This window comes from Liolophura sinensis, chromosome 6, assembly GCF_032854445.1.
Source record: "Liolophura sinensis isolate JHLJ2023 chromosome 6, CUHK_Ljap_v2, whole genome shotgun sequence".
In the NCBI taxonomy this organism is placed as follows: Eukaryota; Metazoa; Mollusca; class Polyplacophora; order Chitonida; family Chitonidae; genus Liolophura; species Liolophura sinensis.
This window is the reverse complement of record NC_088300.1, coordinates 54,191,502-54,219,431: the sequence shown is the minus strand read 5'-3', so window position 1 is coordinate 54,219,431 and position 27,930 is coordinate 54,191,502. Positions and strand designations below refer to the sequence as shown.

The window sequence follows — 27,930 nt, the reverse complement described above, 5'->3', positions numbered from 1 at the left end:
ATGTACTTGTTGTGGTTTCTTTCAGCTTTCTATCAGACTATTTCACAAATAACAGCATTAAAACCAAACAAGACATAAATCAATGAATCAATCAAAAAGAAGAAGAAGGAAAAAAATCTGCTTGACTAAAAACCACAAATATCTATAAAACACCAGCACTTTAGCCAAACACCTTCTCAAAGAACAACAAAACTGTCACTTAATGTTAGTGTCCTGTTTTATTTTACACTTTGTTTCTATGCTGCATTTATGAATCAATACATCAATACGTCTTCAATCAGTAGGCGCTATCATGTGATAAAGGGAGACAACAAACTGGAGCATATGTGAAATATGAAGCAAAGCTGTCTATAGACTGGTGCACATACCTGGGTTGGCCATTCAGCTGTACAGCATCCACTCTCTTCCTAGGAGGATCAGCTACAACACAAAAATCACAATTAAATGTTTGAAAAATCATGAAAATGATGTGGTACATACGTGTATGTGTTACTGTAACCCTTGTTTGCAATGTGTTTATTCAAGCATATTCTGAAGGAATTATTCTGTGCTGACTTACAAATTCATACCTTTTGTGAAGCCCTGACACTAGTCATTCCAACCAATGTAGTTTTACCTCCAAAATCATATTAAAAAATATACATAAATTGCACTGAAATTTGCTCTTTCACAAGCTTAAAGGTTGAGCAATTAGGGTACAGTCCACATCTGAACTGTATTAAAAATAAACGTACCAGCATTATCAGTTTAAACATGTACATATCTAGTATGTTCTGGAGTTTCTCCATGGATAGGGGAAATGAGATTTTGATGTGTAAAATGTCAAGGATCAGAACATTTGGCCAAAAGAAGACGACACACACTATGTACACTGTGGTCAACATGGTACTCGATGGCGAGCAAATGAACTGAACACACAGTCTGTTATAATCAGTACTTAATATTACATGTACATTGGGTGGAAATCTGCATACAGAAATCAAGCATTTCAACTTGGACAGCATCAAAAGAATTCCTACACGTGGCACCACACTCTGACCATGCCACGGCCATTAAGTAACTGGGAAACATAGCAGGGAAGAGCACAAGGTACACCAGTGTTAATACAGTGTTTAAATTCTACTTTCATCATGACAGGAGAAGTTACAGTAGATCACAAAACATGTTCGTAATATGATTCTGAATATGACTCTGCCTTCTGCTGCTTCAAATAGACATGCTAATAGTTTTTTTTTTTGTAATGCTGCCTCATCATTTAAACCTGTGGACCCAAGAATACAGAAACAATTCCCACTATGGCTTTCAAGGGTGCATGTAACACTCACCAGATTCTGTTTTTGATTTGATTTCTACATCATCTTCTATACTTGGATTTCGTAACTTTCTGTCCAGTAATAGGAAATATACCACTTTTTCTGTATTATGCCTGGAAGAGAAAGGAACAAAATCATGTTCAGTCACTTCTTCACAAAACGCAGAAACTGCCAGCATTCTGTACACATATACATCTCTGACAAAACAGCTCATAATATTATTAGCTTATAACACACATAACAGAACATTAGGTTTCATACTAAAAAAAAATACCACTGGCTAATTCTACAAAGGCTTCATGCTGAGGTAATACTACGCTGAAAGATTTCTGAATAAATAATCAGCGGCATTATAAGAGAAAATTATTTTCATATCTCCTCATCTTGTAATCAAACTTACCCATATCAAGAGAGAACAACTTACTTTGTATTTAAAAGTTCTTGTACCAGCTTATCTTTGTCTTTGAAGCATTGTAAAGAATTCATTGTGGACAAAACATCCGGATCCAAGTCCTCTACTGTTGGTATGATTGACGTCTGAAACCACAACAGAGATCTGGGTAATCACATCATACAATGTGTACCAGGGCAGGTACTGGTATCCATGACAACTATCCCTGGAGGATGGAGCATGTATCATGACTACAATTACATGTATGCACTTTATACTAAATATCTAGGCCAATGAAATCAAAAACATTTAACATCATATGGAAAAGGAACATTATCATAATCATTATCCATTTTAAATTCACAACTTTATTTTGCATGAATTAATTACATCCTCACAGTACATGGAAAAGAATTTTGCATTTTCTATTTCATTATTAATAACGCACAGAAGAATTTTGTATTCTGTACATATAGTATATTAGACTTGGTAAGATTTACTGATAACAATTAAGACAGCTTGGAGGTAAGTGACAGTACATTTATCTGAAGTTTGAAAGAGAGCAAAAGGCAGTGATATATCAGAAGAACACAGAACACATGAGATTGACTGAAGCAGGGCTAAAGATGCAAGAAACAAAAGAAACTGATGAAACAAGGTGAGGAATGGAGAGATGTTGAGGATACATGGGGACTCCAAGCTCGATTCTGTAAATCACTTCGTAAAATTATTCTTGAATGTTCCGAACTGAATCTTCTGTCAAAAGAAGATGAGAAAATGACTTATTCCAAGATATCACTAAACTGCCTCAATAGGTAATTCCAGGTAATGAAAGCAAATACTGCACAGAGGATGTCATGAAGGTGTTTGAAACAAGACTCAATAGCATTATGTAGTTACAGGATTTCGGTATCACTGAGTAACATAATGTCACCCAGTACATAAAACATGTGATATATCAAAAGTCGCCCACTACATGTCCTTAAAATGGTCATCAGACATTTACAAGTCACAATTTGAGTGACCATTGCAGTTTACTTGACAGATGCATAAAGTCAGACGTCATGCCAAGCCTATACGGCAGAGATGTACGGAAAATATACAGGTACAGGTAGATGAAGTGGTTAAGGAGATGGAGAGAGCATGGAGATGGTAAGAAGGACAGGTGGAGGTGAGACAGGATAACTGAGCATACGGCAGACAATGTGAAATCTACCTGAACTACTTCTGCCACGGGCAATTCTAACTCAACATCCACCAGTACATCCCTACAAGAAAGCACAGAACAAACGACTCACAATCCTGGGGGAACAAATCAATGCTTCAAAAAAAAAAAAAAAAAAAGAAAATGAAGATAAAATAAACACGACTATGTCATTTCGTGAAACAATTAGGTAGCTGAAAATGAAAAAAAAAAAAAGAAGACAGGGTCAAAACTGTCAGGTGGGTTACATGGAGTGTAATACATACATAACCACAAGTTGTACAACAAAACAACACTGATGTGTATTACACTGTGAGCTGTAATGTGAAAGATTCCCCGAAAGATCTACCTTAGATCTGCTCAAAACAGTCCAGCAGGGCTATTATAAAACCACTCACTATGGGGGATTACACACAGCACACATTCACCAACAACAACAGAGAAAATCCTTCTAATACTCAATGTTTTATTATTTAAGAAGAAATCCAGAACAGAATTTTGCCATAACTGGCTGAATGCCACTACCATAACTTTTCGTATGAAGCCCATGTATATCAGAAAACAATTAGTAATTGTACAGCCACTGTTTACAAAGAAGTGTTTTTTCCTTCAGTCTAAAATACTATAAAACCTTCATCTTGCTGTACACTCAGCACTCAGGCATTTTGTCAAGCAGTAATGTCGAAGCATGACATCATGGCATCCTCCACTCAATAGTTTTGATCTTGTTTTAAAATAGATTAAAGAAAATTCTTTGTGCATGTGATGCCTACATTAACGCCTAGAATAACGCGCCATTAATGCCTAGAATAACACCTACAATTTCAACTATGCTTTTCAATCTTGCTGTTCGGAACTCTCTTTAAGCTACATTTAGAAAAAAGGTAAGCGAACTTCTCATATGTTAGTGTGATTCTTTTTTCTGATGGTACAAACAGACCTCACTAAATGATGTCTCCATTTTTGATCCATTCACAAGAAAGAATCATTCTCCAATAACCTAGAAAACTTATTATGCATATGAAATCAATGTAGTGTTAACATTTTTTCCTCATTTCCTGATTGCAAAGTGCACTACAGGATGTCACCATTCAAGGTTGTGTGACTGCTGACTGACACCTGGTTCACCGACTCATTGATCTGGTATATTAACCACGATATGAAAATGAACGCAGACAAGACAATAGATAGACATACACAAATGAATGCAGACAAGACAATAGATAGACATACACAAATGAACACAGACGACAACAGATAGACACATACAAATGAGCACAAACAAGACAACAGACAGACATTCACAAATGAATGCAGACAAGACAATAGATAGACATTCACAAATGAATGCAGACAAGACAATAGACAGACATACACAAATGAACGCAGACAAAACAATAAATAGGCATACACAAATGTACACACTGCCAGGGGAATCTTTCATCTATACAGTCATATACGAATCAAACTCTCAGTGACATAAAACTCAATGTGACGTGTACTGTAAAAACAACACCGAAAAAAAAATTCTGTATGTTAACATTCTTTTACCTGAACAACTTGCATCATGGGTAATTCAAGCTCAAGATCGTGTTTTGAACCCCTAAAAGCAACATTTCCTTTTATACCGTACTCTGACAATGGTGTCATATTGAGATATTTCAGAAAACGTATACTCAAACATATACATCAGTGTACAACCAACAGGTTTGACTTCATGTCAATAAACAGTATTCAACAATTTTGGCTCTGCGTGTTCCCTTTCGCCTAATTAGCTCAGCAACAAGTAATAGTCATGTTCCATGCCATGGTCCGTACGTGGGAAGGTCTGCCATCAACATGCAGATGGTCATGCCTTTCCCCCTGGGTTCTTCTTTATTTCCTCCTACCTTACTGCTGGCCGCCGTCATACAAGTGAAACATTCTTGATTGTGGCATAAAACACCAATCAAATAAATGAAGAATTTCAGAGTCCAGTAAATAATGGTGGAAAACTGGACTGATCCATGGCAATTTCCCCACCCTTTGACAAGTTAGACAAGTTAGCAGACGAGTTAGCTGACCGTCACGCAAATCATACTGAAACACATTTAGACCAAAATAATGTCCAGATATGTGATGATTTCCAAGAAATGCAAACCGATATGTAATGTATATATATTTTATCTTGACTGTTATTTACACTGAATGCACCGTATTTGTCCAAAAGGAAAAACCCAGTAGCTCGCCCATGAGTGCATCAATTTTAATGGCAGTTAAAGTTGACCAAACACTTAATTCATATAGCAATATGTACCAAAGTGCACCAAATTGATATATTATTCAGATCTTCAAAACATGTTTATAATTCAATTATAAAAAATGTAGTGAAAACATGAACATATACTTGACCCAACCATAAAACCTTACTTACTGTGAAAAACTTGCAAAGAAATTGGCATAAAATGCATAATTTTTAACATGAAAAAATATTTAAAAAAAAAAAACACAATATTAAGATGCCTACTTCTTCAAAGAATGCTCATCTTGCCCCATAAGTTTCCTGCAGATATAATGAAACTGTAAGACAGACTAGCTGACCAAATACAGAATCTTTGACTTTGGGACGTCATTTATTTATATATTGAATAGGCCTGCTCTGAATTACCTCCCTTGTTACACGACAAAAAACTATCACGTAACACCAGATTAGTTTTTGAAGCGTGAAACAATGAGAGGTGGGACCCCGCCTGCCAAGGCATGCAGCAAGAAGGTGAAATCATAACAGTTACAAATATTTTCTAGGCAACAGAATGTAAAAACACATGATGTCGATCTTTGATGCTGTAGAAATGTTGACAGATCTTAAATGCAGCTTTCAACTTCAGTATAAATAAATTACTGAATCGCAAAAGCTGTACTTTGACCAGAATTTTAAAATCCTGCCAAATGTATTTTAAAAATACTTAATGTTTATCCACTACTTCCGGACTCCTATAAACACACCTTTTAAGCGGGAAAGTGACCTCAATGGACTTCAATGGCCTAATTTGCATACAGGTTCATTAAGTCAAATAATACTGTTTGAGGTCCAAATGTTTTCATGTTTCCACAGCATGTAATCATATTTACCAGCATAAACAAAAAATAAAAACGTTACTCTCGGGACTTCCTGTAAACTGAAAGCTTGATCTTAACAAAAAAAGCTTACCCAGACACTGACCCTCACTCTAACAATACTTTGCTAGAGTAATGGCAAGCAACAAACGGGAATGCCAAAAATACACTCAGTCTCTTATTACACACATCTCCACCCATTCCTTGGAATACACAGCCAATACAATTTAATTTAACCCTTTTTAATCACAGCTCTTTTGATCAAAAAAGAAAATACTGTCAGAGAATAAAAAGTAAGGAAAATTTGAAACATCTGAAGCAACTCTAATATTGATTTTGAGCAACTTTTGGGAACAATAACAGCCCTGTGGCATGTACAAATTAAAACAAAGCAACATCTGTGCAGAAAAAGTTGAAAGGTCTGCTTTTGAACCATGACCTTCAAACGGCCCTATTACAAATTAAAGTAGAAAAAAAAACAGCAGATAACATCTTGTAGAGTCATAGTCAATGCTATCCTTAACTACATGAATAACTGCTGGGATATAAGAAAATAAAGCCTATACCTCAGGCAAATTAAAACAAGAGTAGTACATATACCATGGCCAAATGACTTTAGGTATGCTTTTTCAACATAGCAGTTACAAATCACTCTTAAGGCAAGTATTTACTAAAGCCTTAAAGGTTATTAACCTTTCACACTAATCAACATTACACGGTTGACAAGTCTGGGAATGAGGGGTTAATTTATGACAACAAATGTACATGATCAGAACATATACTCACGCAATAACCCAGGGGTGCCGGTGAATTTCCTCTAACTGTTAAATAAACAAAAAAAATTTCATGACACAAGTCTAAAACGAATTCATTCGCAAACATGTAAACGACCTAAAAAGAAGAAAGATTACAAATGATCATAGAAATTAAATGAATTTCCATGACCACTGCTTTCTATGCACAATATTATACATTTGTAAATGAAACTTAAAACCTTCCTTTATGAGAAACAAATTAAACTATGAAGCTCTGAATACCCTGCATGGGTAATTTCAAATGACTGGTTTAATAATATTCATAGATATATATGTACCATTACTTGTGATTATAAACAAATTTATGAAACTGACAGACAGTGTGATAGATTTTCACTTACTGTTAATCTTTTCTCGGGATCTACCTCAATCATTCCCCTCAGTAAATCCTGACAATCCGGCGGCACAAAATGAGGAATGTGAAATACGCCTTTCTTCACCTTCTCCAAAAGCTGCCTCAGGTTATCATCATCAAATGGAAGCGCCCCCTACCAAAGTGATATTAGACAAGAATATTTATTTGTTTCATTGATTGGACTTACAAAAATCTTGCTTAAAAGACTGGAACACAAAAGGCAATTTTGGGGTTGGGGAAATCAAGCAGATTCATCAGGATCCAACATGTATCAATATTCAATGTCTAAGAACAAGTCATCAAATTGGTTGTGTCCCAGTTGTCTGAATCGAAAACGCTTCAAACAGCTGAGAATAACACACAGTGAATTGTTCATTTAGAGCCTCTTTGGTAACACCCTACCTTCATGAATATAGAATGTAAATGTTTAAAAAAAAGGCATGGAAGTACTAGAATCATTTGTGTTGATAACTTGTACAGAATTGCAAAAATATATCTTGATTGGCTCTTATGTAACATGATCAATGACCACTTCCCACCCTCAAACCACAATGTCACTTGAACAGAATGCTCTTCATGCTGTAATGCTACATCCTAACTAACTTGTACTTCACAGTATGTCTCAGCAGCAAAGAAGCTTTTCTAGCATCCACTAAATATATCCATAAAATACATTTGGTCAACAACTACATTGCCTTTGAGGAATAACATCAAATGGTAATCTTAAATCCAAAGTTCTTCAGGATCTAACTGTGGTGCATGATTGCTTCTTTAAACAAAAACAAGAACATGGGAAAAAAGTACATGGGAGTGTTAAATAATAAAGATTAAATCCCTCTGCTCATGGCAGTAGCTCCACTTACATTATTTATTTTTAGCAGAACTGCATGTCTACAATCAGCATGTAAATTTTGAATGCCTTTTTCAGAATGTATCAGATGGGCATAAAAAAATGGGCCATACTTTGATGCTGCATTGCTCCACTATCCTTTGTTCAAAGCCTTTCAACCTTCAGACATTCAAATGGCATAATTTTTTAATATACTGACCAATTTTCAAGGTTATAGCTTGAGTAATCTATACACAGGATTAAAATGAAAACACAGCCTCAAAAATGCACACTCCAGTGACCCACATTGCATCATCTGTCAGGCGTCATGGGTAGAGCATGTGCTGCACCTGTGTGACACGCGTCAATCAAGTCTGAAAAAATTGTCTGGCTCTAGCGTCAGAGAAACCTTTCTGTGAGATAGCCACAAGTTTTGCTGAATCAAGATGGTATTCTCTGCGGCGGACAAGGAATTGATCACAACACGTTTTTCTGAGAAGGGTTGAAGAGAGGCAAAAATTGTGAAAGAATTTCTGGTGAAAAACAGGAATAAAAATTCCGTTAACAATGTAATCAGAGAGTGAGAAAAAACAGGCTCTCTAGAAAGGAAGTCAGGCAGTGGACGAACAAAAACTGTTTGCTTGGAAGAAATCTTCAGTATGTGGAAGAGGGACTTTGTTCCTACGAAGACAATCCCGGCACTCACAAATCAAAGAGACAGATTGCAAGGAACCTTGGAGTATCTCAGATTTCTGTGAGAAATATGACAAAATAACCGGGATTAAAATCGTACAAGTATAAATCAAGAAGGGTTGAAACGGTTTGACAGAAAAGAAAAACGCGTTGCAGAACCCTTAATAAGTTTTCGATGGAGAAGGTGAAGAAAATTGGCTTCGCGGATGAAAGAGACTTTCCATTTGAGATAGGACGCAATAGACAGAACCACCGCATTTATGGCAAATGAAAGTGGGACATTCATCTGAAGAGGCTGTACCATGAATCAAGTCAGTTTACAAAGAAGTTGATGGTTTCTGGTGGAGTTTGCCGGCGTGGGAACACTCGCATACATTTTAATGATACCGAAAAGACTAAGTCGAATTCCGAAAATTACATGATACATCTTGATTGTGGCCTTCTCCCTGATTTTCGCCGGTTGTACCCAGAAAATGACTTTTTTCTTCCAGCAAGACAGTGCGCCATCCCATGCCAGCTGTGCAACACAGTAGCATCTTGAGGAAGTGACCCCTTCATTCATAACTACAGAAGAGTGGCCACCGCAGAGCCCTGACTGCAATCCCATGGACTACTCTGTGTGGAATTCTTTGAGCGAGAAGGTTTATGAGGGTCGCACGGAAAAATTGCCTGAGGATGAACTAAAAGCACGCATACAGGACTGCTGGAAAAAAATTACTCGTAAGAAAGATTCGGGACATCAGTTCATGGAAGAAACGTTTGTTCGCTGTCTACCGAGAAAATGGAGGACCAATTGATCACCTTTTTAAGTAAAACAAGGTAGAACATCATTTTCAAATGTCCGGAAAATGCATTTTTGACTCTATTTTGATTTTGGTCGCATGAACAGAAATCTGAAAGGGTGAAAGTGAAATCTGGTCTGTATACTAAGGACATAATGGCTTTTGAGTGTGTAATTTTTAGAAGCTGACAAAAGAGGGGGTTTCGGACAAATTGAGTGTCAAAGTACGGCCCATTTTTTTATGCCCAGTCGATATATCACATAAGTATGTTAATTCATAGGATTTTGTTCTCCGGGGTACATGACCATACTTACCACTAATAATGCATACAGAATAACACCACAGCTCCATACATCAGCCTTTCTACCATCATATTTTTCGCCCTAATGAAGATCAAACAAAACCCACAAAACTTTAAGTAAACACAAGCAATTTGTAATTAAATCTATCCATCTTAATATTTTTTTTTATCTTCTTTCAAAAGTCCAATAAAAAACAGTGGCTTGTGTCCACTTTAGAGCAATTTTCTTTTATATATACACGTACAAAATTTTCAGATATTTATCCTCAAGAAACGATATAATAATATTAACCACTTTTCAGATTTTTACCCTCAAGAAACCACATAATGATATTATCCACTTTTCAGATATTTATCCTCAAGAAACCACATAATAATATTAACCACTTTTCAGATTTTTATGCTCAAGAAACCACATAAACCACATGGTACATCCTTGGTGTATGAGCAGAACAAATATCACTTCAGTCACAGATCTATACACAAATGAATGCAGGATACCTGTACAAGAAAAGCATGCATGTTCAGTAGCAGTAAAGTAAACTAATGGAAAAGTGAACTAAAGGAAAGTTCAAATTTCCCAGCAAAATGAAGGGGAGTAACTCAAATATGGTTGTACAAACAGCAATCAAAAACACGGGAAATAATCAACAAGAGTTGCTCATAGCAACACATGCATATATATAAGTTGCTTGAATACAATATCAGAAAATTAAGTCTTTTTTAAATACATATACACCATTTTAAATGAAATACGTCTTGGTAGTTTTTGTCAGTGGACAGGTGATTGTCTGTATTACCTGTCTGCTGCTAGAATATGTAGTGAATTTTAGGGATAAATTACATTTACCGATCATTCAAACAGATATTTCAAATTAATAAATATGACCTGACAATAACTGGTCAGATCTTCATTACCACTATCATTATTATTTCAGAAGCATTTCCCTATTGTATACACACAAACAAAAATTAATAAATGAAACATGAGATTAAATGAAGATGAACAACTGTGCAGAACAACCATCACACCCAAAGAATAAAACAAAAACTGAGGAATGATAATGTTAAATAAAACCTGTCAGAGGACAAAAACTGAGTCTCATTTCACAACGTGATAGCTGCCCAAGTTTTTGACGACCATGACCATCCACAAAATCATGAATTTTTGTAATCAAAGCCAAAGGTTTTAGTTTGCTCATGGCATCTTATTATATTGCTTCTGTGAAATGAGTTCCTGCACACAAAATCAGTACACAAATCAAAATGAAACCATCAAAACATCAAAACTGACAGTGCTGGAACAGACAGACCCAGAGAAAGTCTTACCCGAATGACCTCTGGGCAGGCATAATGGGGAGACCTGAGGGGGCAGCAGAAATGACAGCTTAACATCTTACCAAGGACACTCACAGTGCACTGTAGCAATATCCCGCAATTACATGTCAGTGGACACACATGTGTAATATGGAAGATTTGAGTTGGAACTCTTTTGTCGTCAAAGGTAAAAACAGTCCTACTGTGTCATGTGACTTGTGAAGAATGTTTGGGAACCTTTGTTGACATTAATTACTGATCACCTGTCTCGCACCTCTTTCCTTTAGGAACTTACCAAGTTCACAAACCTTCAGATTCTCAATTTTCTCCAGCATTCGTCTACTCCAAATTACTTGTTATGAAACTTTTGTCATACAGCGATGTTACAGTAAATGTGAAAAAAGTAGTTGCCTATCATTTCTGACAGCTTACACGATACTGTTAGACTTTTTCTACCTTCATCGACAGAAGAGTTTGAATGTGAAACTGCCCTACTGTTTTACTTTCTGAGTTAGTTTACACTATGTAAATATCACTGTTTGAATAGAGATCAAAATACATGAACATGTTGATTAAAATACATTTCCTTCTGTCAAGGCCTGGTGATTTTTTTTTTTTTTTTTTTTTTGATTGGTGTTTTACGCCGTCAAGACCTGGTGAAGCTGATGCTACAAAACCTCATGTGCTTATACACAGCATACATAATAAGGTTTCAATATTAAAAATTTGATATTATTTTAGAGCAAGATATCAAATATGCACAAGCATTTACATGCTTGTCTGTTTCTGATGTCTTTATCAAGTTAAGTAGGCTACACATATCCAACAGCAAATCAGTCCTGAACTTGATCCATACAACAGTCTGGTCTCCAATACTGCAAATATAACAGCTGAGTGATGTTTCAATTTGCAGGACTTGCATTGCATTACAATGTTACAACAAAAGGGAGACTTCTCTCTTTGTCAAAATGTACCAGTTTTACAGCAACAAACTTAATGTACTTGCCTACATGAGAAGATTTTTATACATGTTAATTTTCACCAAGCTAACGTTGCAAATGACCCTACATTTACCATAAAGTAACAATCTTGCAGACAATGAATATGTTACTTTGCTGTCATCATAACAGCCCCATCACAGTCCGGCAGGAAAGTAAGACTAACCCGCTGAAACATACTTTAAAAATGTTCTGGTAACTTGTTCCTTAAAACTGAATTAATCTCAACTAATATTTTAGTTATCTATGAACAGGGTTTATATACGCCAAATGTTCATTTTGTGTGGAATATGCCAACTGTCATAAAACAGTGCACATCTGTGACAATCATACATTAGACTTGGCCTTGTGTGAGTGCCAGTGAACATCACTTTAACTTACCCGCAGCTGGTTTCCAGCATAGAGCCCTCCACCTGTAAAGAGGCCATTCCAAAGTCGGCCACTCGGATATTATTCTTCTCATCTAACAATAGGTTCTCTGGTTTAAGGTCCCTGTGACTGTAAGCAAAATTAAATTTTAAAAAAAAGAAAACACACTCTTCTTGTCTTTTATTTTAAAAACAGCACCATTGTATTCTAACCAATAGTGACTGAAATAATTTTCTCCCTTGTATATGTCAGAATCAAACTCCCCACAGCTGCATACAGTGGATATAAATTACTGCACCTACCAAAGGCATTATTGATATTTATGACCTGGTCAAGCTAGCTTACTTTACATACACGCATATTTCTATAGATATTATGTATTTATTTGACTGGTGCTTCAAGTCATCCTCAAGAATTTTTCTTATATACAGTGACAGTCAGACTCATGGGTAGAGGAAATGAAAGTGATCGCCAGGTACATGTACATCCGGACTGAAAGAAACTTGATTCAAGGATTCAATAGAAATGCTTTAGTCAAATGAGGAAAGTATGGCCCCCTACACTATTATAACTCTTCATCTACACTGTTTCTCACTCAGCCAATGCACACAGATGTATCAAGGCATATTCATATACATATATATATACTCCCATTCACCCTTGGACATTTTATGCGTTATTTTCCTTTTTACATGCAAACTTACGGTACATTTATCTAGTTTACCAATTAGCATAAACACAATTTAACAGTTTTCTGCTTAAGAAACATAACTACCCGAATTCCTCAACTTTTTTACATATGACAGAGCAACTTTCAGTGCAATCTATGCACACTTTTTATGTCTGGAGACAAAACAACATTGGTTGGACTGGCCAGTTTCAGGGCTTCACAAAAAGTATAAATTTATCTGTCAACACACAATAATGCCTTCAGAAAATACATGACAAAACACCTTGCAAACATGCGAAAAGGTTGAAGAGTTACAGTAAAGGTTTTTCCCTCAGCACGAACACAGTCTTCCCGCTACTCACCATATATTGTGGCTGTGACAGAAGTCCAGAGCTGAGATGATCTGTCTGAAAAAACGCCTGGCTTCTTTAGGCGTCAGTCGGCCTTTCTTTACCAGGTAGTCAAAGAGCTCTCCTCCTGACACATGTTCTAATACTAAATACCTGTCAAAGAGAATACAACCAGAGGTTTATGTAATGAATGATAGCTCTTTACTTCACATTCAGTAGAGATCTGAGAACCATCCGTATACCTGGCAGACAAACGTGTACATCAACATGGATACAATTTCAAGAATAAAACATCTCTTCCATTTCCAACATCCCAAAATCATAAAGATGCAGCAAAGCTTAATAATAAAATAAATAAAAAACTTTGCTTGTAGATCTTTAATATAAAAAAAGTTTTAGCTTGTTCTTAATTAAAAGAGCATTAAATTGAAGACATTTACAGAGATCACAAAATCTTTGTGTTGCAGAACATCACACAAATAAGGACACAATGCAATGGTGGTTTCTTTATTCTATTTTATTTATCTGATTGGTGTTTTACGCCGTACTCAAGAACATTTCACTTATACGACGGCAGCCGGCATTATGGCAGGAGGATACCGGGCAGAGCCCGGGGGAAACCCACAACCATCCGCAAGTTGTTGTCAGACCTTCCCATGTACGGCCTTAGAGGAAGCCAGCATGAGCTGGGCGTGACCGCATTGGTGAGAGGCTGCTGGGTCATTATGCTGTGCTAGCGGCAATGGTGGTTAACTCACTGCAATGATAGCACATTTATACTTACAAATATTTTTTATTTTCATAGACATCATAGAGCCCAAGTACATGAGGATGTTCAATCAGCTTCATTATGGCTATTTCTCTCTCGACCTGAAAAGTAATTATTTTCAATAAAACAGAGACCATGTGAATATTTTTTATGATCAGAACACCTGTACCAAGTCATTTATGGATGCAAGTGTACATCATCATCCCCGTGTTGATAACAAGACACATCTGACTTAATGTTCCCATACATGGCACCTGGCCAGCAAATTCCGGTGGTTTCCTCAAGACAGAGATTTATAACAATATAAAGGTCATAATCACACAAATAGTCTGTACTGAAAAACAAATGTTACATGGAGATTCCTTCCACAAAGTAGCGCATCAAAGCTTTTCCAGCGAGGCTATATAGATGTTTCACATAGTTTCACTTATTCATGTGATACAGGAGAACCTGTGCATCTAGGCCTTAAGATTAAATCTGTAATCTACTTATGTATGCTGTTTTCCTTTATTTCATGTCTGCTTTAAGTCCTTGTCTCAAAAGGGCTTGGTCCTTTGGTCAAATAACCATTAAACATTGTTTTACACATACATGTCAACAAACTATACATCTTGCATAGACAAGATTACAGAGTCTGTGCATTGACAGAAAAACACTTTATCTAAAGGTCACAATTCTATAATCTCTTTTAAGGCCCAAGCCTAAAGTGTTGTTTTTCAGTAATGTATTTTGTCATTATTGGCTTCTAAAATACAAGGTTATAGGTACACATAATACTGTCCATTCAACTTTTCACCTGCTTTTTACAGAAAGACTCCATCCAAAATTGAGCATTATTCAGTATTAAACTGCAATAAAACCATCTTTTTCACACTTTAATGGTAAACACACTGTGTCAGATAATGGAATGCAGCTAAAGTGATGCTACTTTCAGTTCAATGTCATTCTGCACCTCATAAACTGGTCTAAAAAAGTCAGGGTCTTAGAAACATGCAAGCACAAAAAGCTGAACCACAGGCTAAGCTGAACCACAGGCTAAACTGAATCCCTGGCTGTCTTATCCTCGGGATTCAATAGGAGATACATGTATTGCATCCCTTCATATCCACAGGGTAAAGGACTGAACCTGACTTCTCTTTTCTTAACACTTTAATCATGCATAAATATCAGCCATGTATTTGGCAAGACTAATACATTTTCCATTTAAGTTTGTTTTTTTTTTACTGGCCATTCATATTACATGACTGCAACCCTAACTCTTCAACCTTTTCCACCACCACTGCAACCAATATTCTGAAACAATCTGAGAGAACTATAAGGAGTAGAGAAATACATTGCACTGTTTTATAAAGCTTGCCTCTTTAGATAGATCAAACAAATCATTTTAGTGTCATTTTCATAGAAACTGTTTGCCTAAATTCCACCAATAAAGTACTTTAGAGGTTGAAAAGGTTAAAGATTTACACTAATTACACAGGCTAAAGACATTGTGAGTGTATACATGTACATGTGCATGAACAGTACATGTGCTTTTTTTATTATCAAAAAGAGGATAACCAATGAATTGTGTTAAAATATCAATAAGCAAATTTGCCACACATGTGAATATTCTATTTATGGTCTCACTGGTTGTGCATAGCTCGGCATGGCTAAAATGCAGGTAGCCAACAACAACAGTCAACATTCCATTTTCATGTTTTTTTAAATATTATCACTTTGTGCATATTTCTCTAGACAGTTGCCCACACCCCCTCCATTGTCTGGCCATTGTGCTGTATGTGGGGAAAAGCCTCAGTAAACTAATACATTCCACTATCAGCAACAAGCAGAGGGAAATGATTTCCCATTCTGAATGGTTAACAGAGGCAATTTGGTTGTGACAAAAAGATTTGGTCCAGCCGGGCAGAATGTTCACCCAATGTCATGAAAATATTGCTAAACCAACCCGACATTGGCTACCTGTAGCTTCAATATTAACCTCATCAGACATCTATATAGACATAAGAACAAACATTTGTAGGCTACACTACATGTACATGTAGATATACCCCAACACGTATACATATTGTACAGGGTTTGTATCCATGGAAGGGATGCTTTCCAAGGGCTTTCAATGACCTGCATGTAATATCATTTTCCAGCACTTTCCAGGTCCATTCACTTATAAGCGAGGTAATTTGTCTATCATGTGGAGATAACCCAGTAGCAGTTTTCAAGTATTTGTACACATTACAGACTATGGCCAGAGTACATAGCTTCATTCTAAAAAATTTGTTTGTCTTCTACAAAAATTCTACATATTTGAAGTGAAAGTATATGTTGGAGTTCATACAATGTTTCGCATGTCACAAAGATTCACTTCCATTGCATGAAATTTCCTCAATTGCGTGTGGCTGCCAAGGGTTGCAATGCTTTACATATGCGCCGGCCCGGCTCATTATCTACCTGGATGTGTCACGTGCACTTCAAAACTGCAATATGGCTTTATATCAACAGACATCTATTTTTGTAGCATATAAGATTTTAAAGGTCTTGAAAACCTTTCAATGAAAATTCGAGATCATTCAAGAACCAGTGGGAACTCTGTGTGTACAAATATAGAGGTTGTTTTTAAATTTGTCAATATATACAATATGTATAATACTGTTTCAAAGGGCTACACATAATGTGGCCTTCATGGACCAAGTATTTTCTGTAACACAACAACTTGCTTTTGTTGAATTTATTTGTGAAAAACATCAAACGTTTACAAAATCAACCCACATCTTGTTTTCTCCTGAGCAGACTGACTACTGAGGCATCTGTAATGATGAGAAGCTTATGCAGACTTGCGTTGACCATAGCCAGGGTTTAAGCTCTCTGGAGACTAGAACCCAATTTTGATCTTGGCACAGCACTGTCCTAATTATTCAGCCCATTCCAGTCCCCTACATAGCACACAAACCAAGAATGCTGCCCACAGTTTTTAGCCACAAATCTAGTGAGCTGACACAGAATCAAGGCTATGTTTCTATAGCACTATGTAAACAGCTTACTGGACATGCCACTGAAGTCACATACACGTGACTGCAGCAGTCAATATAAAATGAAATACTGTCTGCTAAAAATATCAGAGTATATATCCCTTTGGCCTTGGATTTAAACATGTTTCTGTTTGCAAGTGTCCTTTTCTAAGTGCATGGTACATTGTTTACCAAAGTATGAAATTGACTTAGTGAACTCTGATATTAGTGTATCTGCAAGAATCTCCTGAACATACATGTAATCACCATAATGGCATGACCATGATCATGCTGAGTATTAGGTCAACTAGTGCTACAATGGTTGATGAGATAGAAGTATCTTGCTGTCGCATGTTGATGAGTGCAATTGTAGGTCAAGGTCATGGCTGAAGAACACGCAGGTTAACATGCAATAATGTACTAAATATACATACACACATGTGTACAGATAGAATCTGTCTAGTTGAGTTCACCTCAGGCTCAGATGTAGATAGGACAAGTGCTAAGTATAGGCTACCAGAATCATTACTGAGGAGTCTGCTTCTGTGTGAACACATGGTTGATCAATTCGTTCACCTGTGTGCTATGGGTACAATTGGAATCACAGACTTTTTGCTGAGGTAATGTTGTTTGAAGATGACAACCATATTTATGCTTGTTTACAATATACATTTGCATGCATCATTTCACTGACTTTCACATGGAGAACATTCAGCACCGCTAACACGCCAGTATGTTTATACAAAATCAGAACTCTTCCCAAGATTCCTGAGCTATATGTACTTTTACTGTCGAGTTTATTCAACACCAATCCGAATCCGAACTGATTGTCAATGGACGGAGTTGCTTGTCAATGGACGGAGTTGCTTGTCAATGGACGGAGTTGTTTGTCAGTCAATGGACAGAGTTGTTTGTCATTCAATGGACGGAGTTGTTTGTCAATGGATGGAGTTGTTGGTCAACAGATGCATGGTTGTGATGAGAATGGTACTTACACAAACAACCTTCATGAATATTAAATGCCTTAATTATTCTCTACAGTACACCCCTTGAAGAAAAGTACCCTCTAGAGCACACCCCTTGAAGAAAAGTACCCTCTAGAGCACATCCCTTGAAGAAAAATCTTATCCTCTTCAGCACAGTACTTAATGAAAAGCATTATCCTATACATCACAGCCTTCAAAAAATGCCCTATCCTCCAAAGCACACCCCTGTAATGAAAAGCATTATCCTCTAGAGCACATCCCTTGAAGAAAAACCTTATCTCTACAGCACTGCCCTTAAAGAAAAGCATTATCCTCTACAGCCTCTACATACCTTAGTGAAAAGCATTATCCTCTACAGCACACCCCTTAATGAAAAGCATTATCCTCTACAGCATCCCGCTTAATGAAAAACATTATCCCATACAACACCTCCCTTACTGAAAAACATTATCCTCTACAGCACCCCCCTTATAGACAAGCATTATCCTCTATAGCACGCCGCTTAATGAAAAACATTATCCTCTACAACACACCCCTTAATGACAACCATTATCCTCTACAGCATCCCGCTTAATGAAAAACATTATCCTATACAGCACCCCCCTTATAGACAAGCATTATCCTCTATAGCACCCCGCTTAATGAAAAACATTATCCTATACAGCACCTCCCTTAATGAAAAGCATTATCCTCTACAGCACCCCGCTTAATGAAAAGCATTATCCTATACGGCACACCGCTTGAAGAAAACCCAGCATACCCCTTCACAAAAAACATTATCCTCTAGTGCATACCCTGTGGTGAAATCCTAATCCTCTACCCCATACAGAAATATTTTGTCCAGTGTTGTATACCTTTGCAGAAATATTTTTTCCAGTACTGCATACCTCTTGCAGTAATGCTTCATGCATTACTTTGCATATCCTGTGAAGACATATGTCATCCTCAGCTGTATACCTATGAAGAGGAGCCACCACTGCATACACATGGTAGACTTGTGAAGGAGCTACACTGGGACTGGTCTGTTTCATGCATTGAGGCCTGGTACTGGTTACATTTGTTCTTGTCACTTTAATCACACTTAGCTTAGTCACCATATAATGATAATTATACAACTGTTTCTCATTCAAAACCATCATAATAAAACTCTAGATTATGACCTGTTACCAAGTCTCAGAAATCAGTTTACGGATAATAATTTCCTCTTTCTCCCTCAGTTATTGTGATCTTTATGAAGCTTTCCCAGTCACTATGATTGCAGTTTTTATGTCCAAATCAACTCAAATCCTTTCAGAAACCGTAGTTTTCAAGTTCCTAATTACTACATGTACATTAATTCTCTGACATTTTGAAACATTTTGAGAGAACTATAGGTTGTAGAGAAATACTCTGCATAGTTGCTTGAAGCTTACATCTTTACTGACACAGACAAACCATTTTTGTGTCATTTTGATAATAACTGTATGCAGAAATAAAATTCCACTGAAAAAGGTGCTTTAGAGGTCAAAAAGGTTGCAAATTTACACTGAATACATGGTTACATGTTGCAAATTTTAGGTCAATATTCATGTATGAAGTCAAAATTGTAAAATCTCATTTATTTATGTTTTCCTGTATGATTCTGTGCATATTTCACACGGCCTTTTGCACTTACCCTCTGTTCAAACAGAGTGTCAGTACAATCTCATCAATCAATATGTTTATCTGATGTAACAGACACTAACAGTGCCAAGAGAGAGCATTCTACCTGGTACATGTAAGCTGACACACTGTAAACAGAGCAAAACAAACCTCATCTGCCACATGTATTTGCTACAAATGAATGTTATTTACAAATAAAACATTCATCCAGCACTACACCATTACTGGTGAGCACTTCCAGTCAAATGTTTTGACAACTGAATAATTTGCTGGTATTGCTGGTAATTGCATGAGCCGTACATGTAATTAATGGATGTCTTTAAGCATGCAAGCAATGAAAAGCTGTATTCTTCAAATAATCACATATAAATGTCCTAATTCCTCAACCTTTTCACATGTGAAAGAGCAATTTTTAATGCAATTTATGTCCATTTTTAATATGATTTTTGAGACAAACCAACATTGGTTGCATTGGTCAGTTACAGGGCTTCACAAAAAGTGTTATTTTATCAGTCAACACAGAAAAATGCCTTCAGAATATGCTTTACAAACAGGCAAAAAGGTAGAAGAATTTCAGTACAGGTATTGATATGTGCTCGAGGGACATGTACTGTTACCTGTGTGTACACTGGAAACAGTCTGATAAATGTGGAGATGTATATGTTGGCCCATGGAACAACTGAACCAAGCTCAAACTAGCAGCCTTTGACATATGGGAGAGTAGTCAGGTTTACAGATGTGGGAAACCAGGTACATGTATATCCAACAGAAAATCACTCTCCTCCACTGGGTAGTTGACCAAGTTCCAAACTTTAACAGCAATTGATGAACCTGTGGGAGAGGTAGTTATTCATACAGGTCTGACTGGTGAATGTAATTACCATATCCTCTTGTACCTGGTGAAGGTCAGTGATTTACCCCCAGGCATTCTGGCTTCCTCCATTTATAAACTTGACCCTGTCATACCAGTGAAAAATTCTTGAGTACAGCCTTAAACACCAGTCAAATAAATAAACAAAAAGGATACTGGCTTAAAATAAAGCACCCCCACCACCACCACCACCACATAACTCCACCAAGGAGACTGAAGCTTTTGGATGTTATACAAAGTGATGATATACTCACCTTCATGAGAACAGACTCACTCAGCTTCTCCCTGTTGACAATCTTTATGGCCACTTTGTTCCCTTTGGCACAGTGTATCCCTAGTTTCACAAGACCTGTCATAACATAATAAACATAGCTGTGATAATGATGTTCCAACACAACAGGGGTGTTAAAAATTCAACCACAGGAAAAACAGACAATTGAAAATGTCACTTTCTCATGTATACCTACATGTATACTATACATACAGAGTCACTAAAGACAATGTGCATTGTATCTCTAAATACTTTCAACCTGCCAGCAGACATATTTCCACATTTAAACCACTTTTAAAAATAAAAACAAATGTACAATAAAACTGTTAGTCAACTTTATAAACCATACCTCAAATTCAAACTTCGTGTTGAACATTTGTGGAAGAAAACTTTATTTTTCTTTTTCTCATGTAATTGTAGAAGTTCTTGCACTGTTTCCACATCATAAGAGACATAATGCAGACCTATTTTAATTTCAATTGTTGCATTAGGAGATAAAAGTATACTGATGTTTTCACTCTGCCACATGTTGGGATAGTTTCAAATCATCACCAGATGCCTTCAGCTCAGTTCCACCTTGTATTACATCAGCAAGCTACCCTAATTCCTCAACCTTTTCACATATGAAGGTGCAACTTTTAGTGCATTTTATGCATACTTTCAAGTTGACTATGGAGACAAAATTACATTAGTTGTATTGGCCAGATTCAGGCTTCACAAAAACATTTTAGCAGTCAACACAGAATAATGCCTCCAGAATATGCTCAAATGAACACCTTGGCAATGTGCAAAAAGTTTGAAGAGTTACAGTACATATAAGAAAAGGCTTGATGAGAATGTTATTTCCAGCAAAACCTAGTGAGTGCACTTAACTGTAAGAATGTAAGTATGTATGCTATATCTGTATGTCGCACTTAACAATGTTTCAGTCATTTGACGATGTATACATGTAGATGTGAGTACATATACTGTGTCTTCTTGTGGTAGGGTGAGTCCATGCAGTACTGCTTCCGTACTGTACTCCATGCCGTAACGCCATTATATTAGGTGCCACTGATGTATCATGCCAAAGACCCCAGACATGACACTCCACCCAGCCACATTACACTGACACTGGGCCAACCAAACCTGTTTTCTTGCTCTAATCTGTCAGTGCTGATCGACAAATGAGCAGCAAAAAGTACCATTTTAAAGTCTTTGACATAATCTTCTTGGTTTCAATCCATGGTCTACCAACCTCGTGGCGGATGCTCAAACCATTTAGCCACCAAAGTGGTCCAACACTTAACTGAATTGAATATACATAGAGTTGGTAACCGATTCATGGCTCAAAAATTCACAGATAAATTGTCACCATTATGGCACTACAGGTATATGTACGTGAGTCTGTGACAAAAAAAACCATCTAATTTGCAAGATCTGCGACCGGCTGGCAAAGAAATTGATATCTTCTTGCTCTTGGATCCCTCATTAATGAATGATCCATGTTGAAATATGTCATATCAAAAATTACTAGACTACTAGACTACTAGAGCTGCTTGTCGCAGCATTAAAGTCAGAAATTAATTTTCATGCTAGTACTACTGTTACACGACACAGGCATATGTATTCTGCAAGACTGGCGAGTACATTCAAACCATACAGCGAACAGAGTTATTACTAGAGGATTTACAATGCAGAAGTTACCATGACAGCTTTTACTTTCATCAAACAAATGCACGATAAGTACACGATCCTTGCCTTCACTGGACATTGCTTATATATTTGTGAGCATGTGACGGGAAATATTACACTAGCATATTCATCATTGGTTGGTGTATAATAAACGTTATATAACATGTTGCACTTGTATATTATATTGGACATCAAAGTGCTTTTATTTTGGGTGACAAAAAAGGGGACATGCCTGTAGATGTATCTCTTTGTTTAAAAGAGAATTATTCTCATTGAGTGCTGAGCTCTGTTAGCATTATTTTAGGGAGAACATGTACATTCCCCGTGAAAAATGTGACCTGTGTACTATTGGCATGACACATGCCCCCAGCTGAGCTATGTTAGCAGACATACCAGCAGAACTGTGCCAATGTGATGTCTATGGATTTTCTCCTGCAGCTTCACATAATCAATACCAGCAGTATGATCGGTTGCCATTTACGGTTACAGCCTGCCCACAATATTTCACATCACTAAGGGGTGTTTTCCAGCCTGGCAGCTAGACCGAGTGTCACTACCATTCACAGCACACCTGTCACTACAGGTGAAAATACCAACAGAACAGGTGTAATTCCTCAAGCTTTCAGAGCTGCTTATGTGATCTGCAATCTGTACACTTTGACATATACATCATTATCCATGTACCAATGTACACGTATACTAGGTAGGTACACATCCATGTACGGCATCTGTAAACCTTAGAGCATACAGGAATAACTGTTCCCTTCAAAACAAAGGTGATTCTACATTACACAAGCTAAAGTAAGTAAAGTCTGATATCAAATTTAAATGTTAGTATGCATAAACATCACCCACACAAGCCAAATTTATACCTGAGAAGGTTAGGTTAAAATTAGGATATATATACACACAGAGGTACAATTACAAATTTAAACCTCAAATGAGCATGTAGATGTACATAATTTTATCAGGCTGAATACAAACTCTTAACTTGTGTATCTGAGAAATAATCAAAAAAGCTTTTGCAACAAATCAGATATTGCATAGCATAGCTGACTTAAAACAAGCAGGGGAATGGGTTCAATTCCATTTGTGGAGAGGGAAGTATCCAGATTCTCTTGCTTCCATTCCTCTCAGTGCCTTTGCTGCAAGACAGAATGGAAGACTCTTCTGTGAAGCTGCCGTGCATGTGGACTCCATATGTTTCATGAGGACACATACATCGATAACTGCGATGTAATTAAGGAAAGAACAAAATTCATTATCCAAGCTAAGCAAAAAAACTCTGATGTTTCACCATCTATATTTTTTTTCACCCCGTTGTACCTCTTAAAGGCTATATAAAACAAATTCAGTAGTGAATGAGTGTTTGGGGCTTAACGTTGTAAAAACTTCCTCTTTTTGAAGGTCTTAGGTGTGACACAACCCAGGACAAACCCTGGATCTACCGCCCTTGAAGCGAATGTTCTACTAACTGTGCTATCGGGGCCGGTCACAAATTCAATAGTACACTGGTATATAAATCTATACTCAAAGACACATGCACATGTACAGTAAACTTGTAAAGAAAGTTTAATGTTTTCACAAAACTTTGTCTCCATGACTCCAGAGAACATGTATCAATTACAGGTACGTGACCATTCTCTTCTCCATTAGTCATGCCTATCATTTAAAAAGTGGAAGCAATAACTTAACCAGAATTCTATTAAACCAGGACTATGTTATTTATAGGAAAATGCCAATCAAGCCACATTCAATTAGTACTCCATCTAGAAAATTTGCCCTTTATAATTAGCAGGAATGCAACATATTCTAATCTCTGACCTATGAGCTATACATGTACATATTATGTAACTGATTAATCAGACATACTAGAATGATCTTCATGGAGATACACCTAGTCATAATTCACACCTGTAGCACATGTTCCACCTTCGATTTCAATAACATGAAACGATAACTCTTTGAGGGCAGGTTCACTTCCTTTACATAATTCAACAGTCACTGGGTAAACACCTTATCATGCTAAAAGTATAAAGTATAAACATGTACTGGTAATGTGAACTGAAAATACACATGTAGTCCTGCAACAGAACGGAACAAAATAGAGGAACAAAGAAATAAATCAACTGAAATACATGCAAGAACATTAAGAATATCAAACAAATCATGAAGCTAATGCTTGCTAGGAGCTCTTGAAGCACTATGACTGACATCTTGTGAAAGGAAATTTGAAAAAGGAGCTCTATACATGTAAGTTTATTTTTTTTTGCAGAATCTAGATGCCCTGGATCCAAAGCCTACTTTGACTACCAGAGGATGGTACCACAAAATTTTGATAAACGCATGATTCCAGATGTCACACAATCAATGCACCAAGACAGCTTGGAGAACGAAGTCTCTATACATTTACAGGGCATAGCAAGAAGTATGATAATACCACAGGCTACATGTTATAAACACATTATGCTCTTGAACCCAAGTCAATCGTTCTCCGAAAATATGAAGGCAATCTGTCAACAACAGTCTTATTGTAGAGCCATCAAAAGCAAACATCCATGGCAGTGACAGCTGCCATACTGTAAATCCTGTGTAGGTGTACCCTACCTTAAATTCTGCAGAAAAAATTAAAACGTGATGTGATATGATAACCAGTTCATGCTAAACCAAGTCATACTCACAAAGTAATATCCCCTGTTTAACAAGCTCATGGCAATAACCAATGACCTTGTGGCAACAGTCAACAATCTTGTGTTACTGTATTCTAATGCAGTTTTCTTCCTTTGTCTGTCCCTCTTTCATCTGCTTGTTCTGAAAGTACTGGTAAACATTCAGACTGTGGCAATATCCAGAATTGTCAGCTGCCAACAGTATGGTGTTCAAGTCATGCTCTGCACACGTTCCTTGTCTTGAGCTGACAATTCCTGATATCCAGCATTTCCATTCCAGGGCATGCACTATCTGTACCATGCCATTGGCCTATGCGTTAATGATCAAAATACATGTACACAGGCATCTATTCCAACCTCTTATATGAGGCACTTTTTACAGCACAAAAGAGAGGAAGGCCTCTAAATTTTAAAGTGATTCGTTTTCAGTTGGCTTCTGCTATGGTGGTTGAAGATCAATCAACAAATTTCTATGACACTACATGTAACTGAAGCAGTTTTGTAGTATAATGGTAATGCATAGAAGTTTACATACAGGTACATGTACAGGCAGATGGACAAATAGACGGACAATGTCACATCATCACTGGCAGGCATACTGTACATGTATATTAAAGAAAAACAACCTGAAAACTATCCAGATTTGTCTTACTGCAGTTTGATTTTCTGATAGCCAACATCAGGGTTTTTATTTTAAAATTGTCTTATAAATGTACTTGTTTTTATAATCTAAGAGTAAGATTACAGACATGTATGTGTTAAATGCCTTTCAAGTGTTACCAAGTTAGAATGTACATAACCCTGACATTCATGTGGATGTACATCTATGCCCCCCCCCCCCCACCCATAAAAAACTCTCTACACAAGCTGTTTAATTCTTTCTGACATACATATCATTGTGACAACAAGATTCCAGTACCAGTAATAAATTAAAAATTAGTATTAAGTAATTCATATTTGTTTTTTTGAAGGGAATTAAAAAGCAAGCCACATGTTCCTGGAAGTCAAAACAATGTCCACGATGTACATGTATGAATGATTGCATGAATAAATCCTACAGAACAGCATCCATGTAGGTTTGCTCTGATATTTGACAAGTGACATCCGCAGATGAGACATGTAATTACCGCTACATCCCATGCACTCACTGTAATTCCTCAACTTTCCCTTCTCGACCTACACATACAGGAGATCTGAAAGATGTTCATGTTCATGTATGCCAGCTTCATCAATGATTTGGCTTAACCATTTCTAACAACATACAACATCCTATAATCAGTGAGTGAATTGCATTTACATGTAAATTTTCCTTTTGAGATAAAAAAAAAACACAGTATTAAATGTGATAGTCCCCTAGATCCCCTAGCCCTTCTGACAGGCAGGGCATTGTTACCCATGTTCTGCTATACACACACCTGTGAGCAGGTAGAATTAATCCTAACACAGACACATTATGGTTAATAAACTGTACATACATATAAATGTAATACATATACCATTAGTACCATAACAGATGTGGCACTGGACTAAACAGTGAATCCAGCATACATGTTACTATTCATGTCATAAACAATTAGAGAGAAAGGCATACATGTATGTGGATGAACACACTAGTTTGGATTTCAGCTATCTGGATGATCCATGGAACCTCACATCTTAATTAACAATTCCGAACTACTCCCCCATAGGGTAGGTTTCATCTTTCCCATTAGATGATGAGTTCGAGGGCAGATGGCATTACATGTAGGTGAGCACAACTTGGGTGGGGATATAATTTACACACATAAACATGTACACACTAAGTCTATGAGCACAGATGGGGATTCTGCAAATGTTACATTACATAAGACAGTAAGGACCACATATTTCTGTACAAATTCAATAAGTTGATGTGTATACACATACATCTACCTTCTGTCCCCTGATACAGCCATTCTACCATCATTCACTACTGGTAGTCTTATGTCTTCAGTACTGTGTGCTTATGAGCTGCAATTACATGTACATTAATACATCTACATGTGCATGCAGGCCAGTCCTTCTGTTTGTAGTTACATGTATCCAGCCACAGTGCTCACGCTACCATACCAGAAGTGTGCATGTATCATCATGTGTCTAAAGATAAGTACATAGTATACGAGTATACTCTTGGCCTCATACCATGCACTTGTATAGTCTACAGTATATGCAGTATTTCTAAAAAAATGTCCACAGAACTTAAATTGCCCTCCGTCATACATGTACTATAGAAAATTAAAGGTAGGCTTACAGTAAATCACATTAAACAGAAACGTAAAAATGTATTCTGGGTCCAGTCGTTCAATGGTGTAGTTAATACAGGTATGAAGTCATATTATATATTTAAGATTTTAACAAAACCTAGTAACCAATTCAGCTGTACCGAACAACAGCAGATTTAGTTTGTATTTAATATATTGTTACACAATTTTTAACGGGCCAAGTACAAAATTAAAGACTAGGCTTAAAGTTAAATCTGGTATTAAATTGTCAGATAGTTTAAGCAGGCACGCCCATATCACAAACTATTTGCCCATGTGAAAGTG

At 36.8% G+C, this 27,930-nt stretch overlaps 1 protein-coding gene across 1 annotated transcript in view; it reads right to left on the bottom strand.

Moving 5' to 3' along the window:
* The window catches only part of LOC135467975 (serine/threonine-protein kinase BRSK2-like), a 51,806-nt gene that overhangs the window by 10,576 nt on the left and 13,300 nt on the right, over positions 1-27,930 (bottom strand). The window contains 12 exon segments of the mRNA XM_064745947.1: positions 369-420; positions 1,326-1,426; positions 1,738-1,850; positions 2,921-2,972; positions 6,791-6,825; positions 7,161-7,307; positions 9,793-9,861; positions 11,109-11,142; positions 12,476-12,592; positions 13,496-13,636; positions 14,268-14,353; positions 21,007-21,101. Of these exon segments, the coding sequence (XP_064602017.1) occupies positions 369-420; positions 1,326-1,426; positions 1,738-1,850; positions 2,921-2,972; positions 6,791-6,825; positions 7,161-7,307; positions 9,793-9,861; positions 11,109-11,142; positions 12,476-12,592; positions 13,496-13,636; positions 14,268-14,353; positions 21,007-21,101 (1,042 nt within the window).